Raw genomic sequence first — 25,849 nt, 5'->3', positions numbered from 1 at the left:
ATGATCAAATTCTCTTCGCAAGATCACTTTGGCCTCAGTAGAACCAGGTTTCGAGGAACAGGGTAGAGAGCAAGGATGAAGGCAAGGAGACAGGAAAGTGGCTATGAACCCAGAGGGTCTAGTTGCTAGGGGGGAGATAGAGGTAATTAAGCTTTGTCTAGTTGCCAATAGGACAGAGAGAACTGAACAGATCAAGAGAAATTTAGGAGATGAAACTAAAATGAACTGGTGAGCAATCAGTGTAGGGGTAAAGGAGAAGAAAAGTCAAAGTTGACTCTAAGATTTCTCACTATTAATGGGACAGTGGTATCATTTAAAGAAATAGGGAACAATGGAGAAAGAACACGTAAGGGAGATAAGGAGATAAAGTCTATCCAATTCTATCTCATTATATAGAGAAGGAAGCTAATTTCTAGAGAAGGTAAGTATTTTACCTTAAATAACAGAGTCAGAAATTGAGTTCAGATTTTCTGACCATCACCCCTGCTGTCCAATCCCCTTTGTACCCATATAGCGCAAACACCCACCTATAATTCTACCTAGGGTTTTATTTCAAATAGATCATTACCAAACCCCCAATATGGTTAAACATGTTCTTTTGTCCCCCTCCATGCTGTATGTCGTATCTGCCCCCATAAACCTCAAAACCCTTGGCTTAGCATTGCATTGAACCCTACAGATTTAGTTTCACACAGTAAAATCTTTTATCAGTTTCAGTGGAAATCTGATCCACAGAAAGATGAATGGAACTGGCCTTCTGTGAAATAGGCTAAAAATAATTGCATGTCAGGCAGGTTTTGGAGAGGAGCCAGTATTAAGTATTAAGTGAAAATATGGAGGAGCAGACTCTCAACTGCTCTGAATTTGAAAACTCAAACACTGAGGCAGGGAAATATTTTCTCCTCATTCGAAGGGCGTGTGATTTATTTCCTCTGACTGCTAATTGCTACGGAAAGTAGAGAAGTGGATTTCAAAAGGGAACTCAACAAAACTTACCTGGCTTGAAAAAATGCTTAAGTGGCATTGGTTTGAATTTATAGGCCCCTTTGGTGATCAGCATAGGGCAGCCAAAACAATTAGAAGCTAAATAAATGGGTACTTTCTGGAAATGTCTTTATTTAAAGTCTTTAGCAGGAGAAAACAAGTGAAAGAGGACAAATTTTAAGCCCTGAATAGAAACGGAACTTTACTTGGGAAAGTCCTCTCTGTATTTAATTTTTCTGTTGTAATTGTTGTATTGCTGAGAAGGAAAACTTTTGACTGGATGAGATATACTGATTTTATCCATTTGTTTGTTCATTCAACAAATATTTATTTAGTGCTCATTGTGCCAGGCACTGTTTTAGATCAGTGGTTTTCAATCCCAAATTTTCCCTCCCCCTGCTGCCTGCCTGGGATATTTGATGTTTGGAGTCATTTATGGTTGTCACAATTAGGGGATGAGGGTGCTATTGGCATCTAGTGGGTAGAGGTGAGGGGTGGTGCTGATGTCCTACAATGCAAAGGACAACACCCCGCAACAAAGAATTATCAAGCCCAAAGTGTAAGTAGTGCAAATGTTGAGAAATCGTTTTGTAGGTAATGTCAGTATAGCAGTGAAAAAACTGAGAGAAACATCATCTCTTATGGAACATTTTAGCGATGGAAGAGAAACAAAAAACCAATTAATAAAGAAATATATAGCATGCCAGAACGTAGTAAGGCACTATGAAAGAAAATAAACCAGCTGGTGGGTAGTGGTTATTCCAGCATAGAGAGAAGTCAGAGAAAGCCTCACTAATAAGGGGACTTTTGAGCAGAACCCTGGAAAGAAGGAAATAAGGTCTGGGAGTGGGCACTAATCCCATCTTGCCTTTTTAAAAAACTGTATGTGTGCTAATCATGCATGAATTGGGGATAAAGATAATTTTAAGGTAATTTGTGGACAAATCATGGGTGTCATTGCTTTTTTCCTCTCTCTTTACTGCCAAAATCTTTATGCTGGTTTAGATATAGAGTACACCATTCTCCAATTTGTAAATATTTTAGACAAATGAGAAGGTTGCCTTTCTTCACAACCAATTGAAACAGACTCTTTTAATTCAACTTAATTATTGCAGGCCACAGGCTCCAAGCAGCATATACAAAGCAGTGATCAGTGCAACATTATATATGTATACAGATTTATAAACAGCTCATGCAGCTCAATAGCAAAAAAACAAACAACCCAATCCAAAAATGGGCAGAAGACTTAAATAGGCATTTCTCCAAAGAAGATATACAGACTGCCAACAAACACATGAAAGAATGCTCAACATCATTAATCATTAGAGAAATGCAAATCAAAACTACAATGAGATATCATCTCACACCAGTCAGAATGGCCATCATCAAGAAATCTAGAAACAATAAATGCTGGAGAGGGTGTGGAGGAAAGGGAACACTCTTGCACTGCTGGTGGGAATGTGAATTGGTACAGCCACTATGGAGAACAGTATGGAGGTTCCTTCAAAAACTACAAATAGAACTACCATATGACCCAGCAATCCCACTACTAGGCATATACCCTGAGAAAACCATAATTCAAAAAGAGACATGTACCAAAATGTTCATAGCAGCTCTATTCACAATAGCCCGGAGATGGAAACAACCTAAGTGTCCATCATCGGATGAATGGATAAAGAAGATGTGGCACATATATACAATGGAATATTACTCAGCCATAAAAAGAAACGAAACTGAGCTATTTGTAATGAGGTGGATAGACCTAGAGTCTGTCATACAGAGTGAAGTAAGTCAGAAAGAGAAAGACAAATACCGTATGCTAACACATATATATGGAATTAAAAAAATGTCATGAAGAACCTAGGGGTAAAACGGGAATAAAGACACAGACCTACTTGAGAATGGACTTGAGGATATGGGGAGGGGGAAGGGTAAGCTGTGACAAAGCGAAAGAGAGGCATGGACATATATACACTACCAAACATAAGGTAGATAGATAGTGGGAAGCAGCCGCAGAGCACAGGGAGATCAGCTTGGTGCTTTGTGACCGCCTGGAGGGGTGGGATGGGGAGGGTGGGAGGGAGGGAGATGCATGAGGGAAGGGATGTGGGAACAGATGTATATGTATGACTGATTCACTTTGTTATAAAGCAGAAATTAATAAAAAAATATATATATATGTATACAGGCATACCTCAGTGATATTGCAGGTTCAGTTCCAGACCACCAATAAAGGTAGTCATGAATTTTTTCATTTCCCAGTGCATATAAAAGTTATGCTTATGTTATGCTATAGTCTCTTATGTGTGCAATAGCATTATGTCTAAAAAATGTATAATTTTAAAGTACTTTATTGCTAAAAAATGCTGATGATCATCTGAGCCTTCAGTGGGTCATAATCCTTTTGCTGTGGATGGTCTTGCCTTGACGTTGGTAGCTGCTGACAGATCAGGGTGGTGGTTGCTGAAGACTGGAATTTTAAAACATTCCTTTTTTTAAAATTTATTTTTTATTGGACTATAGTTGATTTACAATGTCATGTTAGTTTCAGGTGTACAGCAAACTGATTAAATTATACATACATACATATATATATATATATATATATATATATATATATATATATATATATATATCTACTTTTTCAGATTCTTTTCCCTTATAGGTTATTACAAAATATTGAGTATGCTGTGCTATACAGCAGGTCCTTGTTGGTTATCTATTTTAAGTATAGTAGTGTGGATATGTCGATCCCAAACTCCCAATTTATTCCCCCACCCCCTTTCCCCTTTGGTAACCATAAGTTTGTTTTCTAAGTCTGTGAGTCTATTTTTGTTTTGTAAATAAGTTCTTTTGTATCAGTTTTTTATATTCCACATATAAGTGTATCATGTGATATTTATCTTTCTCTGTCTGACTTACTTCACTTAGTATAATATAATAATCTCTAGGTCCATCCACGTTGTTGCAAATGGCATTATTTCATTCTTTTTATGGCTGAGTAATATTCCATTATATATGTATGTACCGCATCTTTAACCATTCATCTGTCAATGGACATTTAGATTGCTTCCATGTGTTGGCTATTGTAACTAGTGCTGCTATGAACATAGGGGTGCCTGTATCTTTTCAAACTAGAGTTTTGTCCAGATATATGCCCAGGAGTGGGATTGTTGGATCATATGGTAGCTATATATTAGTTTTTTTAAGGAACCTCCATACTGTTCTCCATAGTGGCTGTATCAATTTACATTCCCACCAAGAGTGCAAGAGGGTTCTCTTTTCTCCACAGCCTCTTCAGCATTTACTGTTTGTAGACTTTTTGATTATGGCCATTCTGGCTGGTGTGAGGTGATACCTCATTGTAGTTTTGATTTGCATTTCTCTAATAATTAGTGATTTTGAACATCTTTTCATGTGCTTTTATCTTTCTGTTTGTCTTCTTAGGATAAATGTCTATATAGATCTTTTGCCCTTTTTTGATTGGGTTGTTTGGTTTTTTTGCTATTGAGACGCATGAGCTGTTTGTATATTTTGGAGATTAATCCCTTGTTGGTTGCTTCATTTGCAAATGTTTTCTCCCATTCTGAGGGTTGTCTTTTCATTTTGTTTATGATTTCCTTTGCTGTGCAAAAGCTTTTCAGTTTCATTAGGTCCCATGTGTTTATTTTTGTTTTTATTTTCATTACTCTAGGAGGTGGATCCAAAAAGATCTTCCTGCAATTATGTCAAGGAGTGTTCTGCCTATGTTTTCCTCTAAGAGTTTTATAGTATCCTGTCTTACATTTAGGCCTTTAATCCATTTTGAGTTTATTTTTGTGTGTGGTATTATGGTGTGTTCTAATTTCATTCTTTTACATGTAGCTGTCCAGTTTTCCCAGCACCACTTATTGAAGAGACTGTCTTTTCTCCATTGTATGGTCTTGCCTCCTTTGTCATAGATAAATTGACCATGGGTGCATGGGTTTATTTCTGGGCTTTCTATCCTGTTCCATTGGTCTATATTTCTGTTTCGTGCCAGGACCATACTGTTTTGATGACTAGTAGCTTTGTAGAATAGTTTGAAGTCAGGGATCATGATTCCTCCAGCTGTTTTTCTTTCTCAGGATTGCTTTTGCTATTCAGGGTCTTTTGTGTTTCCATACAAATTGAAAATTTTTTTGTTCTAGTTCTGTGAAAAATGCCATTGGTAATTTGATAGGGATTGCATTGAATCTGTAGATTGCCTTGGGTAGTGCAGTTATTTTGACAATATTGATTCTTCCAATACAAGAACATGGTATATCTTTCCATCTGTTTGTGTCATCTTCGATTTCTTTCATCAGCATCTTATAGTTTTCGGAGTACAAGTCTTTTGACTCCTTGGGTAGGTTTATTACTAGGTATTTTATTCTTTTTAATGAGATGGTAAATGGGATTGTTTCTTTAATTTCTATTTCTTATCTTATGTTGTTAGTGTATAGAAATGCAAGAGATTTCCGTGTATTAATTTTGTAACCTGCAACTTTACCGAATTCACTGATGAGCTCTAGTAGCTTTCTGGTAGCATCTTCAGGCTTTTCTATGTATAGTATCATGTCATCTGCAAACAGTGACAGTTTAACTTCTTTTCCAAGTTGGATTCCTTTCATTTCTTTTTCTTCTCTGATTGCCATTGCCAGGACTCCCAAAACTATGTTGAATAAAAGTGTTGAGAGTGGGCATCCTTGTCTTGTTTCTGATCTTAGAAAAGTGTTTTCAGCTTTTCACCATTGAGTATGATATTAGCTGTGGTTTTGTCATATATGGCCTTTATTATGTTGAAGTAGGTTTCCTTTATGCTCACTTTCTCAAGAGTTTTTGTCATAAATTGGTGTTGAATTTTATCAAAAGCTTTCTCTGCATCTATTGAGGTGATCATATGGTTTTTATTCTTCAGTTTGTTAATGTGGTGTATCACACTGATTGATTTGCGTATATTGAAAAATCCTTGCACTCTGGGATAAATCCCACTTGCTCATGGTCTATGATCCTTTCAATGTATTGTTGAATTCAGTTTGCTAGTATTTTGCTGAGGATTTTTGTGTCTATGTTCATCAGTGATATTGGCCTGTAATTTTCTTTTTTTGTAGTATCTTTGTCTGGCTTTGGTATCAGGGTGATGGTGGCCTCATAGAATGAGTTTGGGGGTATTCTTTCCTCTGCAATTTTTTGGAATAGTTTCAGAGGATAGGTGTCAACTTGTCTCTAAATGTTTGATAGAATTCGCCTGTGAAGCCATCTGGTCCTGGACTTCTGTTTGTTGGGAGTTTTTAAATCACAGTCTCAATTTCAGTACTTGTGATAGGTCTGTTCATATTTTCTATTTCTTCCTGGTTCAGTCTGGGAGATGGTACCTTTCTAAGAATTTGTCTATTTCTTCTAGGTTGTCCTTTTTATTGGCATATAGTCACTTGTAGTAGTCTCATATGATCCTTTGTATTTCTGCGGTGTCAGTTGTAACTTCTCCTTTTTCATTTCTAATTTTATTGATTTGAGTCCTCTCCCTTTTTTCTTGATGAGTCTTGCTAAAGGTTTATCAATTTTGATTATCTTTTCAAAGAACCAGCTTTTAGTTTCATTGATCTTTTCTATTGTTTCCTTCATTTCTTTTTCATTTATTTCTGCTCTGATCTTTATGATTTCTTTCCTTCTACTAACTTTGGGTTTTGCTTGTTCTTCTTTCTCTAGTTGCTTTAGGGATAAAATTAGGTTGTTTATTTGAGATTTTTCTTGTTTCCTGAAGTAAGATTTTATTGCTATAAACTTCCCTCTTAGAACTGCTTTTGCTACATCCCATAGGTTTTGGATTGTTGTGTTTTCATTTTCATTTGTCTCTAGGTATTTTTTTAAATTTTCTCTTTGATTTTTTTCTGTGATCCATTGGTTGTTTAGTAACATATTATTTAGCCTCCACATATTTGTGTTTTTTACAGGTTTTTTTTCTTGTAGTTGATTTCTAATCTCATGGCGTTGTGGTCAGAAAAGTTGTTTGATGTGATTTTGGTTTTCTTAAATTTATCAAGGGTTGCTTTATAAACCAACATGTGATCCATCCTAGAGAATGTTCTGTGTGCACTTAAGAAGAATATGTATTCTGCTGCTTTTGGATGGAATGCTCTATAAATATCAATAAGACTATCTGGTCTAATGTGTAATCTCAGGCCTGTGTTTCCTTATTCACTTTCTGTCTGGATCAGCTGTCCATTGATGTAAGTGGGGTGTTAAAGTCCCTCACTATTTTAGTGTTACTGTTGATTTCTCCTTTTATGGCTGTTAGCATTTGCCTTATATATTGAGGTGCTCCTATATTAGGTGCATATATATTTACAATTGTTACATCTTCTTCTTGGGTTGATTCCCTTGATCATTATGTAGTGTCCTTCTTTGTCTCTTGTAATAGTCCTTATTTTAGCGTCTATTTTGTCTGATATGAATATTGCTACTCCAGCTTTCTTTTGATTTCCATTGCATGGAATACTTTTTCAATCCCCTCACTTTCAGTCTCTGTTTGTCCCTAGATCTGAAGTGGGTCTCTTGTAGACAGCATATATACAGATCTTGTTTTTGTATCCATTCAGCCAGTCTATGTCTTGGTTGGAGCATTTAATCCTTTTACATTTAAGGTAATTATCAATATGTATGTTCTTATTGCCATTTTAATTGTTTTGGATTTGGTTTTGTAGGTCTTTTTTTCTTCCTCTTTTGTTCTCTTCTCTTGTGATTTGATGACTATTTTTAGTGTTGTGTTTGGATTGTTTTTCTTTTTTGTATGTGTATCTATTGTAAATTTTGGTTTGTGGTTACCACGAGGTTTTGATATAGCAGTCTAGATTTATATACAAGATTGTTTAGTTTGCTGGTCTCTTAATTTCAAATGCATTTCCAATATCCTGCATTTTACTCTCCTCTTCTCACAATTGCTGGTTTTGATGTCATATGTATGTGTGGATGATTTCCTGCCTTTACTGTATGACAGCCTTTACTGGTGGGCTTTCCCATTTGTAATTTTTTTGCTTCTAGTTGTGGCCATTTCTTTTCTATCTAGAGAAATCCCTTTAGCATTTGGTATAAAGCTGGTTTTGTGCTGCTGAATTCTCTTAGCCTTTGCTTGTGTGTAAGTTTTGTTTTCTCTGTCGAATCTGAATGAGAGCCTTACTGGTAGAGTATTCTTGGTTGTAGGTCATTCCCTTTCATCACTTGAAATATATCATGCCACTCCCTTCTGGCCTGAAGAGTTTCTGCTGAAAAATCAGCTGATAACATTATGGGGATTTTCTTGTATGTTATTTGTTGCTTTTCCTTTGCTCTTTTAATGTTTTCTCTTTAATTTTTGCCAGTTTGATTAACATGTGTCTTGGTATATTCCTTCTTGGGTTTATCCTATATGGGACTCTCTGTACTTCCTGGACTTGAGAAAATGTTTCTTTTCCCATCTTAGGGAAGTTTCTGGCTATTATCTCTTCAAATATTTTCTCAGGCCCTTTCCCTCTCTCTTCTCCTTCTTGGACCTCTATAATGTGAATGTTGGTGTGTTTAATGTTGTCCCAGAGGTCTCAGACTGTCCTCATCTCTTTTCATTCTTTTTTCGTTATTCTGTTCCATAGTAGTGATTTCCACCAATCTGGCTTCCAGCTCACTTATTTGTTCTTCTGCCTCATTTATTCTGCTATTGATTCTTTCTAGTGCATTTTTCATTTCAGGTATTGTATTGTTCATCTTTGTTTGTTTGTTCTTTAAATCTTCTAGCTCTTTATAAAACATTTCTTGTATCCTCTTGGTCTGTGCTTCCATTCTTTTTGCTAGATTTTGGATCATCATTACTATCATTACTCTGAACTCTTTTTCAGGTGGATTGCCTGTCTCTACTTCACTTAGTTGTCCTTCTGGGATTTTATCTTGTTCCTTCATCTGGAGCATATTTCTCTGCTGTCTCACTTTGTCTACATTTCTGTGTTTGTGGTCTCCATTCTTCAGGCTGCAGGACTGTAATTCTTCTTGGTTCTGGTGTCTGCCCCCTGGTGGGAGGTTGGTGTGGGGATTTGTACAGGCTCCTGGTGGGAGGGACTGGTACCTGCTCACTGGTGGGTGGAGCTGAATCTTGTTCCTCTGGTGGGCAGAGCTGTGTCAAGGAGTGTGTTTATTGGCAGCTATTAATTCAGGAAGACTTTAGGTAACCTATCTGCTGATGGGTGGGGCTGTGTTCCCACCCTGTTGGTTGTTTGGCCTGAAGCATCCCAGCACTGGAGCCTGCAGGCTGTTGGGTGGGGCCAGGTCTTGGTGCCAAAATGGCAACCTCCAGGAGAGCTCATGTCAATGAGTATTCCCTGGGGTATCCGCCACCAGTCCTTGCCCTCACAGTGAGCCACAGTTGACCCCTGTCTCCCCAGGAGACCCTCCAAGACCCACACTTAGGACTGGCCCAGGGTCCTATGGAGTCACTGCTTTGCCCTTGGTCCCAGTGCACGTGAAAGCTTGTGTGCGCCCTCCAAGGGTGGAGTCTCTGCTTCCCCCAGTTCTGTGGAATTCCTACACTTAAGCCCTGTTGGCCTTCAAAGCCAAATGTTCAGGGGGCTCCTCTTCCCAATGCCAGACCCCCAGACTGGGGAGCCTGACGTGGTGCTCAGAACTCTCACTCCTGTGGGGGAAACTCTGTGATGTAATTATTTTCCAGTTTGTGGGTCATCCACTCAGCAGTTATGGGATTTGATTAAATTGTGAAAGTGTCCCTGCTACCATCTCACTGTGGCTTCTTATTTGTCTCTGTGTGTAGAATATCTTTCTTGGTAGGTTCAAGTCTCTTTTGTTGATGGTTGTTCAGCAGTTAGTTATGATTTTGGTGTTTTCATGAGAGGAGGTGAGCTCAAATCCTTCTACTCTGCCATCTTACTGCTCCAGAAGCCTGAGGGTCAGTGTGATATAATGGCAAGCATACTCTATTTGAAGACTTGGGGCCAAGTCTAGGCTTCCTTTTTACTTTCTCTCTGGCCCCGGGTAAGTCATTTAATTTCTCTGGGTCTTCCTCCAGTCTTAAAATATCACTGACTCTAAACAAAGAACTTTGGGTTGTGCACGCCCAAGCATGGCCACACAGCCTGGGCCTCCTCTTTGCTCCCCAAGGAGCAGTCACTACCTGCTCTGAAGGAAACTGGTACCAGGCCTGGCAATTTCTTAAAATAAGACAATGATGAAGGTTGCCACATTGTTTGACACTTCCTTTCATGAAAGATTTTGCTTTAGCATGCAAGGCTGTTTGATAGCATTTTACCCACTGTAGAATTTCTTTCAAAATTGGAGTTAATCTCTGCAACCCTGCTGCTGCTTTATCAACTAAGCATTTGTAATGTTCTAAATCCTTTATGCTAATTTCAACAATCTTCACAGCATCTTCACCAAGAGTAGTTTCTATCTCAAGAAACCACTCTCTTTGCTAATCCATAAGAAGCATCTCCTCATCTGTTGAAGTTTTATCATGAGATTGAAGTGATTTAGTCGCATCTTCAACCTCAACTTCTAATTCTAGTTGTCTTGCTATTTCTACCACCTCTGTAGTTCCTTCCTCTGCTAATGTCTTAAACCCCTCAAAGTCATCCATGAGGGCTGGAATTAACTCCTTCCAAAATCCTGTTAGTGTTGATATTTTGACTTCTTCCCATGAATCACAAATGTTCTTACTGGCATCTAGAATGGTGAATCCTTTCCAGAAGGTTTTCCATTTACTTTGCCCAAATCCATCAGAGGAATTGCTATTGATGGCAGCTATAGCCTTATGAAATGTATTTCTTAAATAATAAGACTTGAATGTCAAAATTATACCTTGATCCATGTGCTGCAGAATGAAAGTTATGTTAGCAGGCATGAAAACAACATCAATCTCATTGTACACCTCCATCTGACCTCTTGGGTGACCAGGTGCCTTGTCAATGTGCAGTCATATTTTGAAAGAAATGTTTTTTCTGAGCAATAGTTCTCAACAGTGGGCTTAAAATATTCAGTAAACCATGTTGTAAACAAATGTGCTGTCATCCCGGTTTTGCTGTTCCATTTATAGAACATAGGAAGAGTAAACTAAGCATCATTCTTAAAGACCCTAGGATTTTTGGAATGGTAAATGAGCACTGGTTTCAAGTTAAAGCTACCAGGTACATTAGCCCCTAACAAGAAAGTCAGCCTGTCCTTTGAAGCTTTGAAGCCAGGCATTCACTTCTCCTCTCTAGCTATGCAAGTCCTAGATGACATCTTCTTCCAATAGAAGCCTGTTTCATCTGCATTGAAAATCTGTTGTTTAGTGTAGCCACCTTCATTAATTATCTTAGCTAGATCTTCTAGATAACTTGCTGTAGCTTCTACATCAGCACTTGTTGCTTCATCTTGCACTTTTCCTTAAACCTCATTAACCAAGCGCTGCTAGTTTCCAACTTTTCTTCTTCAGCTTCCTCACCTCTCTCAGCATTCACAGAATTGAAGAGAGTTAAGGCCTTGCTCTTGATTAGGCTTTGGCTTAAGGGAATGTTGTGGCTGTTTTGATCTTCTGTCCAAACCACTACAACTTTCTCCATCTCAGCATTAAGACTGTTTCACTTGCTTGTCATTCATGTGTTTACTGGAGTAGCACTTTTAATTTCCTTCAAAAACTTTTCCTTTGCATTCAAAACTTGGCTAACTGCTTGGCGTAAGAGGCCTAGTTTGTTTCGATATGCCTTCTTCACTAAGCGTAATCATTTCTAGCTTTTGATTTAACGTGAGAGATGTGTGACTCTTCCCTTCACTTGAACATTTAGAGGCCATTGTAGGGTTATTAACTGGCCTAAATTCAACATTCTTGTGTCTCAAGGATTAGGGAAGCCTAAGGAGAGGGAAAGAGACAGGGGAACAGGCTGTCGATGGAGCAGTGAGAAAATACACAACATTTATAGATTGCTTGCCACCTTATATAGGTGCAGTTCCTGGCACTCTAAACAATTACAATAGTAACATCACAGCTCACCATAACAAATGAATAATGAAAAAGTATTATAATTTACTTTGTGAGAATTGACAAAATGTGATGCAGAGACACGAAGTGAGCAAATGCTATTGGAAAAAATGGTGCCAATAGACTAGCTTGACACAAGGTTGCCACAAAACTTCAATTTGTAAAAAAATGGAATATCTGCAATGAACAGTAAAGTGAAGCACAAGAAAATGTAGTATTTCTGTATAGTTAGTAAACATAATTGTGTAGTATATATACATATAGTACACCCAGTAAGTATATGAAAAGGCTCTTCCTACATGATATAATCTGAGAGTAGGAAAAGTTATCAGGGTTTGAACACAGACATAAATATAGAGAAGAATATTTTGAAAATAAGATCAAATTGTGGTTTGAGTGTTTTGTTTGGTATGATTATTTTTGTTGTTGTTGTTAATTTGTACATACATATAAGAATGTATAGAAGAAAAGATACAGGACCTTAGCTTCTCTGTTAGGTTTATCCCAATCCAAAATCTGATTTGATTTATAATTCATTGAAAGAAAATTTTAACTATAATTATATGTTGATTAAACTCTCTGTGTGAAGTGTCAAACACATGAAAATATTTCATTTGCAACTGCAACATAATGAAGCTTCAATTTTGTCAGAGAAGTATTGGCTTTGTTTTCCAAGAATTTATTGATTAAAAGAAATCTAATTTCACATTTTAATTTAATATTTCACTTTTACACAGAAATACTCAGAATAAAGAAGCAAACATTCTATGAGATTATAATTGCATCATATAAAAAATGTTTCATTGTTTTGAATATTTTAAAAACAGTAGCACTGTTGTAACAGAATGTCCATTCTAAATGTCTGACTGGTGTGACATTAACAAGCAAGTCAAACTCTAGAAGAGTATTTATTTTCAAGCACACTATTTCTATTTTTTGATGTATAGATTTTGTTAATAAAAAAAAGGAGGGGGGCTTCCCTGGTGGCACAGTGGCTGAGAGTCCGCCTGCCGATGCAGGAACGTGGGTTAGTGCCCCGGTCCGGGAAGATCCCACATGCCGCGGAGCGGCTGGGCCCGTGAGCCATGGCCGCTGAGCCTGCACGTCCGGAGCCTGTGCTCCACAATGGGAGAGGCCACAACAGTGAGAGGCCCGCGTATCGCAAAAAAAAAAAAAAAAAAAAAAAAAAAAAGAGGAAATCACTCAGAATCTTCACTTAGCCCAGAATGAAAATAATTTAATTTCTTTATCTAAATCTGGTTATAAAAATGTAAGATTACATTTCAAGAGATAACATATACATCCTCCAGGATGAGGTAAGTCTGATTTTTGTATGGCCTTGCTAATGAGAACAGAATTGTAAAGGGTGACCAAGAAAACACAATATGAAGAAGATAAATATGCGGTATGATAAAAATTAATAAATAATTCCCTCATGTGAGTTAGATCCATAACCAAGACCTGTGACCCTGAAGTCAGTGATGTGATTTGGACCTGGCTTCAAGGGAGCCCACCATGGGGAAGGGCCTCCTGTATCCATTCTGGATGTTCACTGCGCAACTGCCACACCATCCATTTATTGTTCATTAATTCATTCATTTACCCGCTCATTTATATAAGAAACAGGATTAGTGAGTACAGGCCATCCTTTCCCTAGCTGCCGACGATTCCAATGCTCCTGTCCTTGAGAAGTTCAACCAAATGTAAGAGACATTGGCATGTGAATAACGAATATGAGAAATGTATACAGGATGGGACACTCAAATATATTTTGGGTGTAACAACAGAAAGATAGAATTGAAAAGGTAAATAGGGGGTTATAAAACAACCAAGATGAGGGAGAACACTCCAGGCTGAGGAAACAGCAGGTGTCAAGGCAAGACAAGCCGAAGTAAAACTGTCCCTCAGGCCAGACATGGAAAGATAGAGTCATGGTGTGAGAGGCCTTATACCCATTTTAATGTTATAACTTGGGGTCTCCAACTTTATTAATTTTTTTATCATGGTAAAACATACAGAACATAAAATTTACCATGTTAACTATCTTTAAGTGCACAATTCAGCTTTAAGTACATTCACATTGTTGTGCAACCATCACCACCATCCATCTCCAGAAATTTTTCATCTTCCCAAACTGAAACTCTGGACCCATTAAACACTAACTCCCTACTCTCCTTTCCCCCCAGCCTCTGGCAACTACCATTCTACTTTTTGTCTCTATGTATTTGACTATTCCAGGTACCTCTTTTAAGTGGAATCATATAATACTTGTACTTTTGTGTCTGGCTTATTTCGCTTAACATGATGTCTTCAAGATTCATCCTGTTGTAGCATGTGTCAAAATTTCATCCCAAACTGTTTTGTTCATGGGTCAGTTAAACTGTTTTGAGGAAGTACCTCCAATGCATGGGTAGTATTAATGTATCACATACATGATAAAGAATATACAAAATAGATATTTTCAAAGGATAAGACTAAAATATTAACTTATTTTTTTCTTTCATAATGAATTTTCTTGAAACCCCCCTCTGGGCTTCCTGTACCTCTGTTTGGACACTACTGCTAGAGAACATGGAAAAGCATTGCGGAATATTAAGCAGAGGAACAATATAGTTTGACACTATGACCCAGTTTTCCATCAGACATTCTCCTCCTGCTGTGTATGCAGCCTATTCCTTAAGAACAAACCACAAAAGAAGTACTACTAAAATCTGGGGTTAGAACAACAGAGACTGCATAGTGGTTGAAAAAGCATGGAACTTGGAGTCAAGTAGACCTCAGTATAACTCTGACGTTACTGCTTACTAGTTGCATAATGCTGGGCAAGTGTCTACACCTCTTGTAACCTTAATTTTATTATCTATAAATATTTGACAATAACTTCTTAGCAAAGTTGTTAAGAGCATGAAATGATGTAATGTACCCACATGCCTAGTACAGATGCTAGTTGGTATTAGTGTCATCTTTTTCAGCTATGAACCCCAGACAGGAAAACCAATTTTATTACCTTGTTCCATGAACTAGGACATGTTTAATCCCTCTTTCTGGAATGCCCTCTTCCCCCCAGAAAAAATCCAAACTGGATTTCAAGATTCAGATTTCAGTATTTCTTATTTTGACATTTTAGATGTCCAACTAAGCTCTTTCTCATCACAATTCCTATATTGATTTACTTGTGTCTCTAATATATTAATAACCACTAATTTCAGGTCAGTGCTGTGATGAGCTGACCAGTTCCCCTTCAGAAAAAAAAGGACTTCTTGCCCCACTACTGGGAGTGTCACCAGCAGACAGCTCCTTTTCAGAAATTATCTCAGATGAGAGCACCTCTCAGGTCATGTTCCCTTTCCAAGGTGGCCCCATCCAATAACCTGAAGGGTGATGATATAAGGGCCCAAGTTCTTCACAGCACTGTGACAAGTCCAAAGGATCATCTCATCTTCAGAACTTGCCTTAGAGTTGGCTAAGGCTTTCACTGAGACCAGATCACAGCTCAAGCTCTCTCTCTTTCTCCCTATCTTCTGCCTGTCCCTTCTCTTCCCCAGGTGGTGATCATAAGAACATTCCCTAATAAACCTCCTGCACCCAAATTTCCACCTCAGAATCTGCAACCCAGGAACCCAAACTGCAGCCTTACCTCAGGCACTTATTGCTACAATTATTGGTTCACTGCCTGCCTCACTCCATAGGCTGGGTTCACTTCTGGTTACTTTTATGTTCTCAGGATCTAGTTAATACCTGGTTGGTATTAACCAGGTATTAACTTGTTGGATAAATGCTTGTTGGATAAATTCATTAAAACTGAGATTTCATTTTCTTTGGCCAAGAAATTCTATTTTCTTGTTTAATTAAGTTTATTTATTTATATTCTCTATTTTTACAGAAAAAGAAGTTAGAGGAGTTAACTCAAAAACTGACTCCAATTAAATAGTGGGGAAACGGGAATGACAGAATTGTAAAAGCCAATATACCAATGATACAGATCAATATAGTTATAATGAGTCATTGAATAGTTTTAAATCATTGAGTAAGTAGTCTTTGAGCTGAGCATCTACCATATACCAGGCACTGCTTAAGTGTTAAAATAAGACTAACTCTCTACTTCCAAGGAAAATTATGTTCAAGTGGAAGAGAGGGGCAAAATAGAATAGAAAAGCATAATTCCAGAGAGCAACAGGTAGTATGAAGGTCACTGAAAGGGATTAGAAAATACCATCCTAAAATATACCTCTCTGGCATGTACTGAAATAACCCTTATATTCCATTAATTTCCACCATATGTTTCCTGTTCACTTCCCCACAGTTTAATAACCTTAGCTCAAACCCCCTTTTCCTTTGTCTTGCCACATTTCCACAAGTTATCACTCTTTGTTAAAATGATATATAAGCCCCTGGTTCTAACTGCTTTGGGATTCTTGCTTCTTTCTATGAAACCCTCTGTGCCATGTACAAATATTAACATCAAATAAAATGTGCATGCTTTTTCTCCTGTTATTCTGTCTTTTGTAAGTTCTACTCACATGTCCCAGTCACAGAACCTAAGAGGAGAAAGGAAAAGTCTTTCCTCCTCTACACCGCTGTAGGTAGAATGGTCAGGAAGGACTCTCCCAGAAGGTGAGCAGAGATCTCAGTGATGAGAATCCATACTTGCAGATATTTGGAGGAAAAAATTTGGGGGTGGGAGGGAAGTAGCTAATAAAAGGCCAGGCATTAGGTACAAAACTGGCTCTAAGTTTCAGGCAGCTAAATATATACACTAAATTGCTTGTTTTTATCTGGAGAGGGGACATATTCTAATTCTTCAGAAGAGCCAAAGTTTTTCCTTGAATAAAACTGGATGGCACTGAGAGAAGTAAACAATGTCTTCATCAACGATTTCACAACAAAGACAGAAGCAGAAATCTGTGCCAACTTTTATAGTGACACTGGAGACCTAACATTAAAAAGCATTCAGGAAAGACAATTTCTGTGAGGGGTACAATGGCTCAGTGTGCTTAGAGCAACAGCTAGATGATGTGACCTTTAGGTTTTCTTCTTTACGTAAGAGCTGGATGTCAGACAGTCAAGATTATATTTGCTCTCAAGGGCCTCAGTCCAGGTATCACAGAGTATTCATTTCTTCTCTGACTCATTAATCAAGAAAAAAATTGTTCAGAACAACCTGGGACAAAGGCTTTAATCATAACACTCTATTTTTCTGCTGCGTTTAAGACTCACAATTTAGGATGACTTCATAGAATTCTATTGAAATATCATCTACCTAGATAAAGAACTACTTGTTTCCAGTATATAATTCCATTCTTTTCATTTGCAAATGTGTACACCACCATCACCACCACCCATTGCTATAAAATAGGGTTTTCAGTTTTGTGGATGCATGTTAAGTTTTATTGAGATACCAATAAATGACAACAGGTATAAAATTAAGGAAATAGGGTCAAGGTATCCAAGGAAGTGGGAAATGGAGATGATTAAGCTATTACAATAGGGCAGGTTTGCTTAACCTAACTTTGTAATTTTGTTTCCTGACAATTAAACCAAAAAATAGCATTTATTAAACAGCAACAACACACCAGCAGAGGCATGTCACAATAATGCCAGAGAAAGAACATGAATTCCAAAGTAAAAAATTTAGCAGGTCGAGTTTTATCATAGTAGCAGAGGAATGTCATCACATCACAAAACATGTATTGCAACCCTCAAAGAAAGTGCTTTGACTTCTCATTACTAATATACCCTACAGATAAAATACTTACTAAGTCAATGAATGAGTTGCATTTAATTTTGTAAATATTTAAAGCACCTATGATCAAATCCAAGCTCTACCCCCTGAAGGAGTTTAGGACATGCCACCCCCAAATTTGTTACTTTGGTACATTGATCATTTTGAGCTGAAAGCACTTGAAAAGCAGCAAATGAAGGGAGAGGCTTTCTCTGCACTCCCTTATTTGCCTAGAGACAGATCCTCCAAAAGGAGCTCAACCAGGGGACGTTGACTCCTCTCACAGGACAGAAGACTAGAAGTGACACCACAGCCAGACAGACTTTATCACCAACTATTACGTATCCCTGCGATTCTTCTAAGGACCCATTATCTTTCCTAAAATTATTTACTCTCCCCTAAGTGGCCTACATTTCTCCTCTCCTTCCCCTATTAAGATAGTATATAAGCTCTCTAATCCTAACCTTTTTTGAGTTATTCACTTCTTTTTTCCTGTGATGCTCCCTGGCATGTAATATTCAAAATGAATACCCTTGTATACTTTTTCTCCTGTTAAGCTGCCTATTGTTTGTTTAGTTCATAGGCCCAGCTATTGAATGTAGGAGGGTAGAGGGAGAGTCATTTCTCCTTTATATACCTATTTTTTTCAACTATAAAACCCCAACTGAAAAGGTGTTGGGATCAAATAACAATGTGTGAAAGCCCCTGGCTGACACGGCTTCTGGCGGATGACAGTCACAATGTCCTTCCTTCCCTCCTCTTCCCTTCCTTTCCTCTTTCCACAACCTAGTATAAAAGGAAGGCTATATCCTGAATGTAGATAACAGTCATAAGTAGCCTCCTTTTTGGACCTGGAGCAAGTGTATAAACAGAGGCTGCATACCTTATCTACATATTTAAAAGTTGTAAGTCAAGCTGGCAAACTGTTAAATAAAATATGTTATATCCTTCCATCTTGATAAATATACCTTCATAACAATCTGGAAAGCCAAGTTCAAGATTAGATCTCTCAGGTCCCTCAGAGTTTCATGCCAAAATTTAGCAGGAGGCCCTGGGCACAGTCCCTCTCCCCAGTCATGAGGCCTGTATCCCTACCTTTCTCTCTACCAGCTCCTCCACCCACAAAGGGCCTGGTAGGCATGGTGTGAACACCCCAGCATGATCGAGCTCCAGACACACCTCCATAACCAACTGGCCCTGGAGCCAAAGGGTGTGCCCACCAGCAACCACAGTCTGACCTAAGGAGAAAGGGATTGGGAAGAGGTCCCAACAGGCCTTGGTGGCGGTGATTAGGGCCAGTTGAACAGAAAATTCCATGGTCCCAGATGCCCTAAACTTAGTCTAGAAATGAGGTTAAGGATCGCAGGCAGCCAGGAACCTTGGCCCCAAGGACTCCACACCTGCTTGGTGGAGAGGGGGCCACAGGGGGCGCTCTAAAGCTCCACCTGAAGCCAAGTCTTGCCTGGTGCTCAGGGTGATACTGCTGACAAGTTTAGCAATTCTTGCAATAATCCACCATCACCAGGAAATCAATATCCACAAAAATACTGAAGTTAATATGATTAGGGTATCAAGAAAAAGTAATTCTATAAAAAGACCGTTTTCCCTTTTCCTGTAACAACAGAAGCAAAGATGAATGTAGCTTGAGTGCTTTTCTCTCACTCATCTTTTTCCCAACTATATCACTATTTTAAGGTTCATTTCTATCTGTGCTTAGCACATCTGAATTTTCTCTCTCCCTCTTCCTCTCCTTCCTTTCTTCCATTAGCTCATCCCTCCCTCTTGATTTCTCATTTTGTGTTTTGAAAAACCCATCATTTTTATGGACAAAAAATAGAATTAGAAGCTGTGTTTGCTACCTTTAAAAAAGTTATATCTAGAGGTACATCAGTTAAATATGGAAGGAATAAATTTTCCCATCACAATGTGGTAGTAGTGAGATAGCTAAAACTTTCTTGATTTCTGGGACTCACTTTATTTGATCCAATGTGTCCTCTAAAAACTGCAAAATACTCTTACTGGAAAAGAAAGTAAGTAAAATATCATGCTTCTTTTGGGTTTCTATGCATGCAACGAGAGAGAAGTTAATTAGCTTTAACAGTGCCTTTACACTGTTAACGGTTACATTACTGATCCAAGTACTTCCCGTTTCACTAAAGGCAGGTAAAGGAGTTACTTTTACAGTACTCAAAGAACAGGCAGGAACAAAAAGGACTCATAGCACCAGGAGAGAACCATGCACAAACAGCTGGACAATTACTTTTATTCCACCCTTCATTACCCCTTGAACAAAAATCACCAAATCTTCCAGTGTTAACAGCTCATCCTCCTTACTTACAGATTAGTTTGTATTATTAAAAATCATTACAAATTAACTGTTCCCGTAATCTGACCAAGTCTAACTTCGTCTTTGAGCCATTTGTCCTCATACTGCAAAATATCTTATTCCCTATAAAGTCCATGCAGGAGAGTGGTTCATTTATTGTCACCATAGTGAGAACATTTCAGGATTTCATAAAAACAACCAATCAATCCTTTCATAATGAAAATGATATGATAGCCTTTGCAAAAAAGAAAATATCACAGACCTAACATGAATTGGAGATGTGATTTTTTGTTGTTGTGTTATCTGCAGCTGTAAGGATATTTAACTGACCCACTCTCACTGTTTCACCTGACACTAGCAAAAATATGCATTGGCCAAAAAATTAACCAGAAGCTTAGCGTGGCCATAGAGGATAAAAGTAACTGACCAACTATCTTAGTCGATTTGGGCTGCTGTTAACAAAAATACCATAAACGGGGTGGCTTAAACAACAAACATTTGTTTTTCACAGTTTTTGCAGTTGAGAAGTCCAAGATCAAAGTTCAAGGTGCTGGTAAGGACCCCCTTCCTGGTGGACAGATGTCAGACTTTTCAAATCCTCACATGGCAGGGAGCAGAGAGGGAGGAAACAAGATCTCTCGTGTCTTATGAGGGCACTAATCCTATTCATGTGTGCTGGCCACGATTCCAAGGGCAAAGATGGAACAGTTAACGAGAAAGATAGGGTGCCTTTCATGGACTGGTGGGGGTGGGCGTGAGAGATGGGAGGGGAAATGGGTCGATAGTAGACAATAAATAAGGAAACAAACAACATAATTTCAGACAGAGATAAGCCCAGTGAAGATGTTAAAATACCCTTCTCTCCCCATTCTGCACCTCCACCCCATCCCCACTTATCATCTCTGAACGACAATGTTTTCTGACAACCTCTCCGCCCAATCCTGAATAGACCATTTCCTCCTTCTGCGGATGCCCTGATCCCATGTCTACCTCTCGCCTGCACCTTTATTGTATTTGTTTACCTGTCTTATCTTTCCCTACGAGACTTCAGGCCCCTTTGGAGTAAAGGTCAGACACTTTTTCTTAATGATTTTGTAGTTGTTATTCCTGGCACATATTCTGGTTTTTGCTCACCGTATAACATATTCAATAAACGCCAATTAACTGAATGAACCTGTTGAAGGAATAAGGATGCCACTAACTGTAGCTAGCATTGAACTATTATTGTGAACTTGAGGCTTAGTAGGAATGACTATATTGATGTGATCACAATCTTTTACGAAGATTTTATGATACTCTCATTAGAATCATGTTCTATCGTTTAATTTAGTAGCTCTCACCCCCTGTACCATTTAAAAAATATTACAGCTTAGGATTCACATTACTAAAGCGACGTCGGTCAGAAATTGAATGAAACAGATAAACTGTATAGTTAAGAGGTGAGCCCAGGGACACTGAAGACCGGTGTAACATTTCCCAGAACCCTAGAGAACTTGCTTCCAGAGACAGAACAGTAAATTGTATTACCCAGATAGCAACACAGCACTGAAGGACAACCAACTAAATAATTTGAGGCTGCTTTCCAGTATTGGAAAGCACACTGTGACCTTAGGGCCATCTGTCTGAGGGCTCTAACTAGCTCAGGTCTTTATTCAGTGCCTCCCAGGGAACTGCCAGTTCCAAGGTAGGCAGAGGAAAAACTCTTGGCATTCCAATAATAAAGAGCCTCTTAAGGTGATTTAGGACTCATCTGCATGATAAAGGGTAGAGTACAGATGAGAGAGTGCAAACCACAGAACTGATTGCTTCCAACATTAATGAGAAAATGCCTTCTATTGTTGCTAAACCAGTTACAGAAGAATCATACTAAAAGCTCTATTAGGCATTAGGTATCAGCCTTGGACTTTATTAAGAGTTTTACATCTTTAAAATGTTACTTATCAGGAGGCCAGCCTATCTTTACAGCTCTGATGTGCCCCTCTACGCTCCTTGATGATTTTTCTCCAGCACAGTCAGGTCTAGGACCATGGATTAACTCCTGCGTCTTTCCTTCCACCTTCAGAGACAGGATCCAACAGAGCACAGGAAAACCACAAATCCAGTGGAGTACATAAGAAGCCTGAAGTCTTCTGCAAAGTAACCAACAAATATCTACTGTATTCTGTGGCCACAGACTTATTTTTTTTAAAGTTAAATTTAGGAAGAGAATAGCAAAAAGTATTCCCATTTTTATTTTACTAATGGAAAATCTGGATCAAAAAGATGCTGAATTAGTGAATCTCGGAAAGAAGAAACATGTTATTAGGGATAAAGCAGTAGGCTTTTCCTGAATTTCTTATTTGTGGTCTCTTCATCAAAAGACAGAAAAGAGTTGAAACAGATTAGTAGATTAGTACATTTGGGCTAACACAAGGCAAGTCCTGTTCTAACATTATGGTACCCATCATTCCTAAAATTAAAAATAACTACTATTTATGGAGCACATGCCATGTGTCAGCCAATATTCTAGGTGTTTCATGTACTTATCTAATTTCATTCTCCCAATAACACTGTGTGGTAAGTATCATTATCCTATTTTCACAGATAGAGAAACTGAAGCTCAGAAATTTTAAGTGATTTGCTCAGTCTTATAGGTAGTAAATTGAAGAGCCAGGATTGGAAACCAAATATGCGTGACTTTAAAATTTGCATTTTTCCAATTTATATGTGGCCTTGAGAAAATTAATTTCAAAGCTCAAATAATACCCCTTCCCCATTAAAAAAAAAAACAGGGGCCTCCCTGGTGGCGCAAGTGGTTGAGAGTCCGCCTGCCGATGCAGGGGATACGGGTTCGTGCCCCGGTCTGGGAGGATCCCATATGCCGCGGAGCGGCTGGGCCCGTGAGCCATGGCCGCTGGGCCTGCGCGTCCGGAGCCTGTGCTCCGCAACGGGAGAGGCCACAACAGTGAGAGGCCCACGTACCGCAAAAAGAAAAAAAAAAAACAAAAAACAAAAAAACAATCTTTAAGGACAAGACTTGACTTTGCATTTTAATCCTGAGCTCTCAGGATTTTTAAAAAGCATTAACTCATAGTAGGAAGCTTTAAAGATTTAATTTAAATGCATTTAACTTACTTAATTTAATTAAGTTGCATCACTAAGTCCAAGCACATTTTTTGAGGAAAAAGACCTTCTAAGTACAAGCTTGTGCCATTGGTCTCTCTAGCCTCATTGTAGTTTTTCAATATGGAATGACAGCTCATGGTAGGATTATGAGGGCTTAAACAAAGTGTGCCTCAAAGTGGGAGAGACAGGTTCTGGGGGATCACATAACAGGTACTGCAGTGGCTACTTAAAACGTTGCACAGCATCCACATCAAAATGACGTTTACTAGAACAAATGACCTTTGAGAGAAAGGGAGAAGTAAAGGAGAGGGTGGATGGGAAGGGATAGCAATTCAGGGCCTGAAACAGGACATGTTATAATAACTGTGCCAATTATCTTACGACCATCACAAAATAACTGAAGTTATTTCCTCAACAGTCATTCAATCTAAGCGTGCTAAACATCTCTTACCATATTTGCATGTTATTCAATTCACTCTAAAGGAATGAACAGCTATGTGATTTTCAAGAAATCCTATTATACTATCCGATGACTATAACATCCCTTATTTTCCCAGACATAATTGTAGTTTCAGGCCCCTATTTAAGATAACCACAATCACAGTTCAGTACAATTACCTAGATAGATCTCCTGGTGTGACATCTCACACCTGTCTATTGAGATAAACTATCTTTTGTAGGTTTCTAAATCACTTGCTTTCTAGTGCTTCCCACATCTTAAATTGGGTGCAGGAGGGAGAAGGAAAGAGGGATGTAGCAGGAAAAAAAAAAGACATGGCAATATTAAGAATAATTCAGAATTGGCTTTTTTGGGGGGGTTTTTTTGGTATGCGGGCCTCTCACTGCTGTGGCCTCTCCCATTGCAGAGCATAGGCTCCCGATGCGCAGGCTCAGTGGCCATGGCTCACGGGCCCAGCCGCACCGGGGCATGTGGGATCTTCCCGGACAGGGGCACGAACCCGTGTCCGCTGCATCGGCAGGCAGACTCTCAACCACTGCGCCACCACGGAAGCCCCAGAATTGGCTTTTTAACTATGGAAGTACATAATAAATTTCTCCTACAATTTGTGAATTACATTTACTTTCATTTTCTTATTTTCTTACTTTCTTCCTTATAGAGGAAGGTAATGTTTGATTTTCTCCTCTGCCTTAATTGCTTCCTTTGCAAGTGGAAGAGTAAGAGGAGAAGATCTGGGAGGGCAGGAACCGGGGCCATGGGTTTCTTGTAGGTTACCTTGTAATTTCTGGTTGTACTCTGTCCTGTGAGACTGGCTCCTCGTCAAGGTACCAGAGTGGTCCCCAGGAACACTGCTCTCAACCACAGGGTCAGTCTTCCTTCTCTCCAGCATATAGAGCCTGGGCCTCGGGAAGGGCAGACTCTTCTTCCTGGAGCCCATAGTTTCTCTCCCGGGGGCTTCTTTGGGCTCCATCGGAGGCAGAGACCAGCTCTAGGGGCCAGCGGGCAATGGCTGGCTGCTAAAGGGCCTCAGGGTAAATGTTAAAGCCGCCAGCCTGAGGAGCTTAACTGCCCCCTTCTAACCAACCGGCTTCACTCCGGGGTTACCTAGCTGTGACTGCCACCTCTACGGAGTCCCAGGGCTCCACCCCTATGAGGTCATTCTTTTTTATACCTAGAATCCAACAGGGGAAGCTGCCACCTGTTACCTGAGAGACCTGCCGAACCGAGCTAGGCAAAGCAGGGACTGCGCTGCAACATGCTGCTGAAGCAAACAAACATCCCATTGTGTGGGCCGAGGGCTGGGAGTCGGGGGAAAGGAAAGCGAACAAGGTGAGGCGGGAGGAGGGGAAGCGCGCGTGTGTGTACCCTGCGGCTTATGGGTTTAGTGTGGGCCGCTGGGTGTGTACAGGTGCGCTGGGACACTGCGTTGCTGTTCTGCTGCCCCGAGCCAGACGGGGCTCGGGTGTGACTCTCAGCCAGAGTCACCCACACGTGACCGCAGAGCTAGTGTGGAGCCATGAGAGCTTGCATTTGCATCACAACAGTGGGGACAGGGTCATTTTTTAAGGATTACTGTGCGCCCTCAAAGTCATGCTTCCGCCTTTAAACACCGAACATTCAGAGAGTATTTGCTAAAAACGTACTCGCCAAACCCTGATCCGCATTCCTGAGGAAACAAGGGTTTGCACTGGAGAGGGGCTCGCGGCAGGCGCGAGAGGAGGGAAAGGCCTAGAGCCTCTCCGATTTCTTGCTCTCCACATGCTGCCCTAGCCTGAAATTAGTCTTTTCAGTCCCAACCCCGTCCTTCTGGGTCCTGATCCTTGGGAAAATAAGCACTGGGCCAGGGTGTGATTTCTGTAAGATCTTTTCCCGACCCTTTCGCAGATGGAGTGCCCGAGAAAGGCAGCTCACCTTAGGAAAATAAGAGGAGGGAAAATGTTTGAAACTGAGAAGAGACTCTAGACAGTGGAAAGGCCTGGGGGTGGGGAGGAGGGTAGAAAGGCAAATAGTGATGGGTCTTTCATTAGTTTTTCTGAAGTTGTTTTTCCTCGTATTTACTGAGATTTCTCAAGGGGAAAATTCTCAGAAGCTCTGGGAATGTGCCAAGTGTTTTGTATGCCCTCGTTAAAGAAAAGAGACCCTGAGGAGGAAAATAGATTCTTTTTTATTGCAGTGGGACTGCCAGAATCTAGCTTTGTGCTGCCCATTCTGAATCATGGTTAACTCCTGTTAGACAAGGTTTATAAATGAGGAAAAAGA

The 25,849-nt window shown here is 39.4% G+C and overlaps 1 protein-coding gene across 1 annotated transcript in view; it reads right to left on the bottom strand.

Moving 5' to 3' along the window:
- ARHGEF38 (Rho guanine nucleotide exchange factor 38) overlaps positions 1 to 24,560 on the bottom strand; it is a 159,308-nt gene extending 134,748 nt beyond the window's left edge. The window contains exon 1 of the mRNA XM_060088333.1: positions 24,365 to 24,560. Within this exon, the coding sequence (XP_059944316.1) occupies positions 24,365 to 24,560 (196 nt within the window). The remainder of the gene's footprint in view (positions 1 to 24,364) is intronic.
- Between the last annotated feature and the right edge of the window lie 1,289 nt (positions 24,561 to 25,849).

The sequence above is a fragment of the Mesoplodon densirostris genome, chromosome 1 (genome assembly GCF_025265405.1).
Source record: "Mesoplodon densirostris isolate mMesDen1 chromosome 1, mMesDen1 primary haplotype, whole genome shotgun sequence".
In the NCBI taxonomy this organism is placed as follows: Eukaryota; Metazoa; Chordata; class Mammalia; order Artiodactyla; family Ziphiidae; genus Mesoplodon; species Mesoplodon densirostris.
Note: the sequence above shows the minus strand (reverse complement) of the source record. Positions and strands in the feature narration are given on the sequence as shown.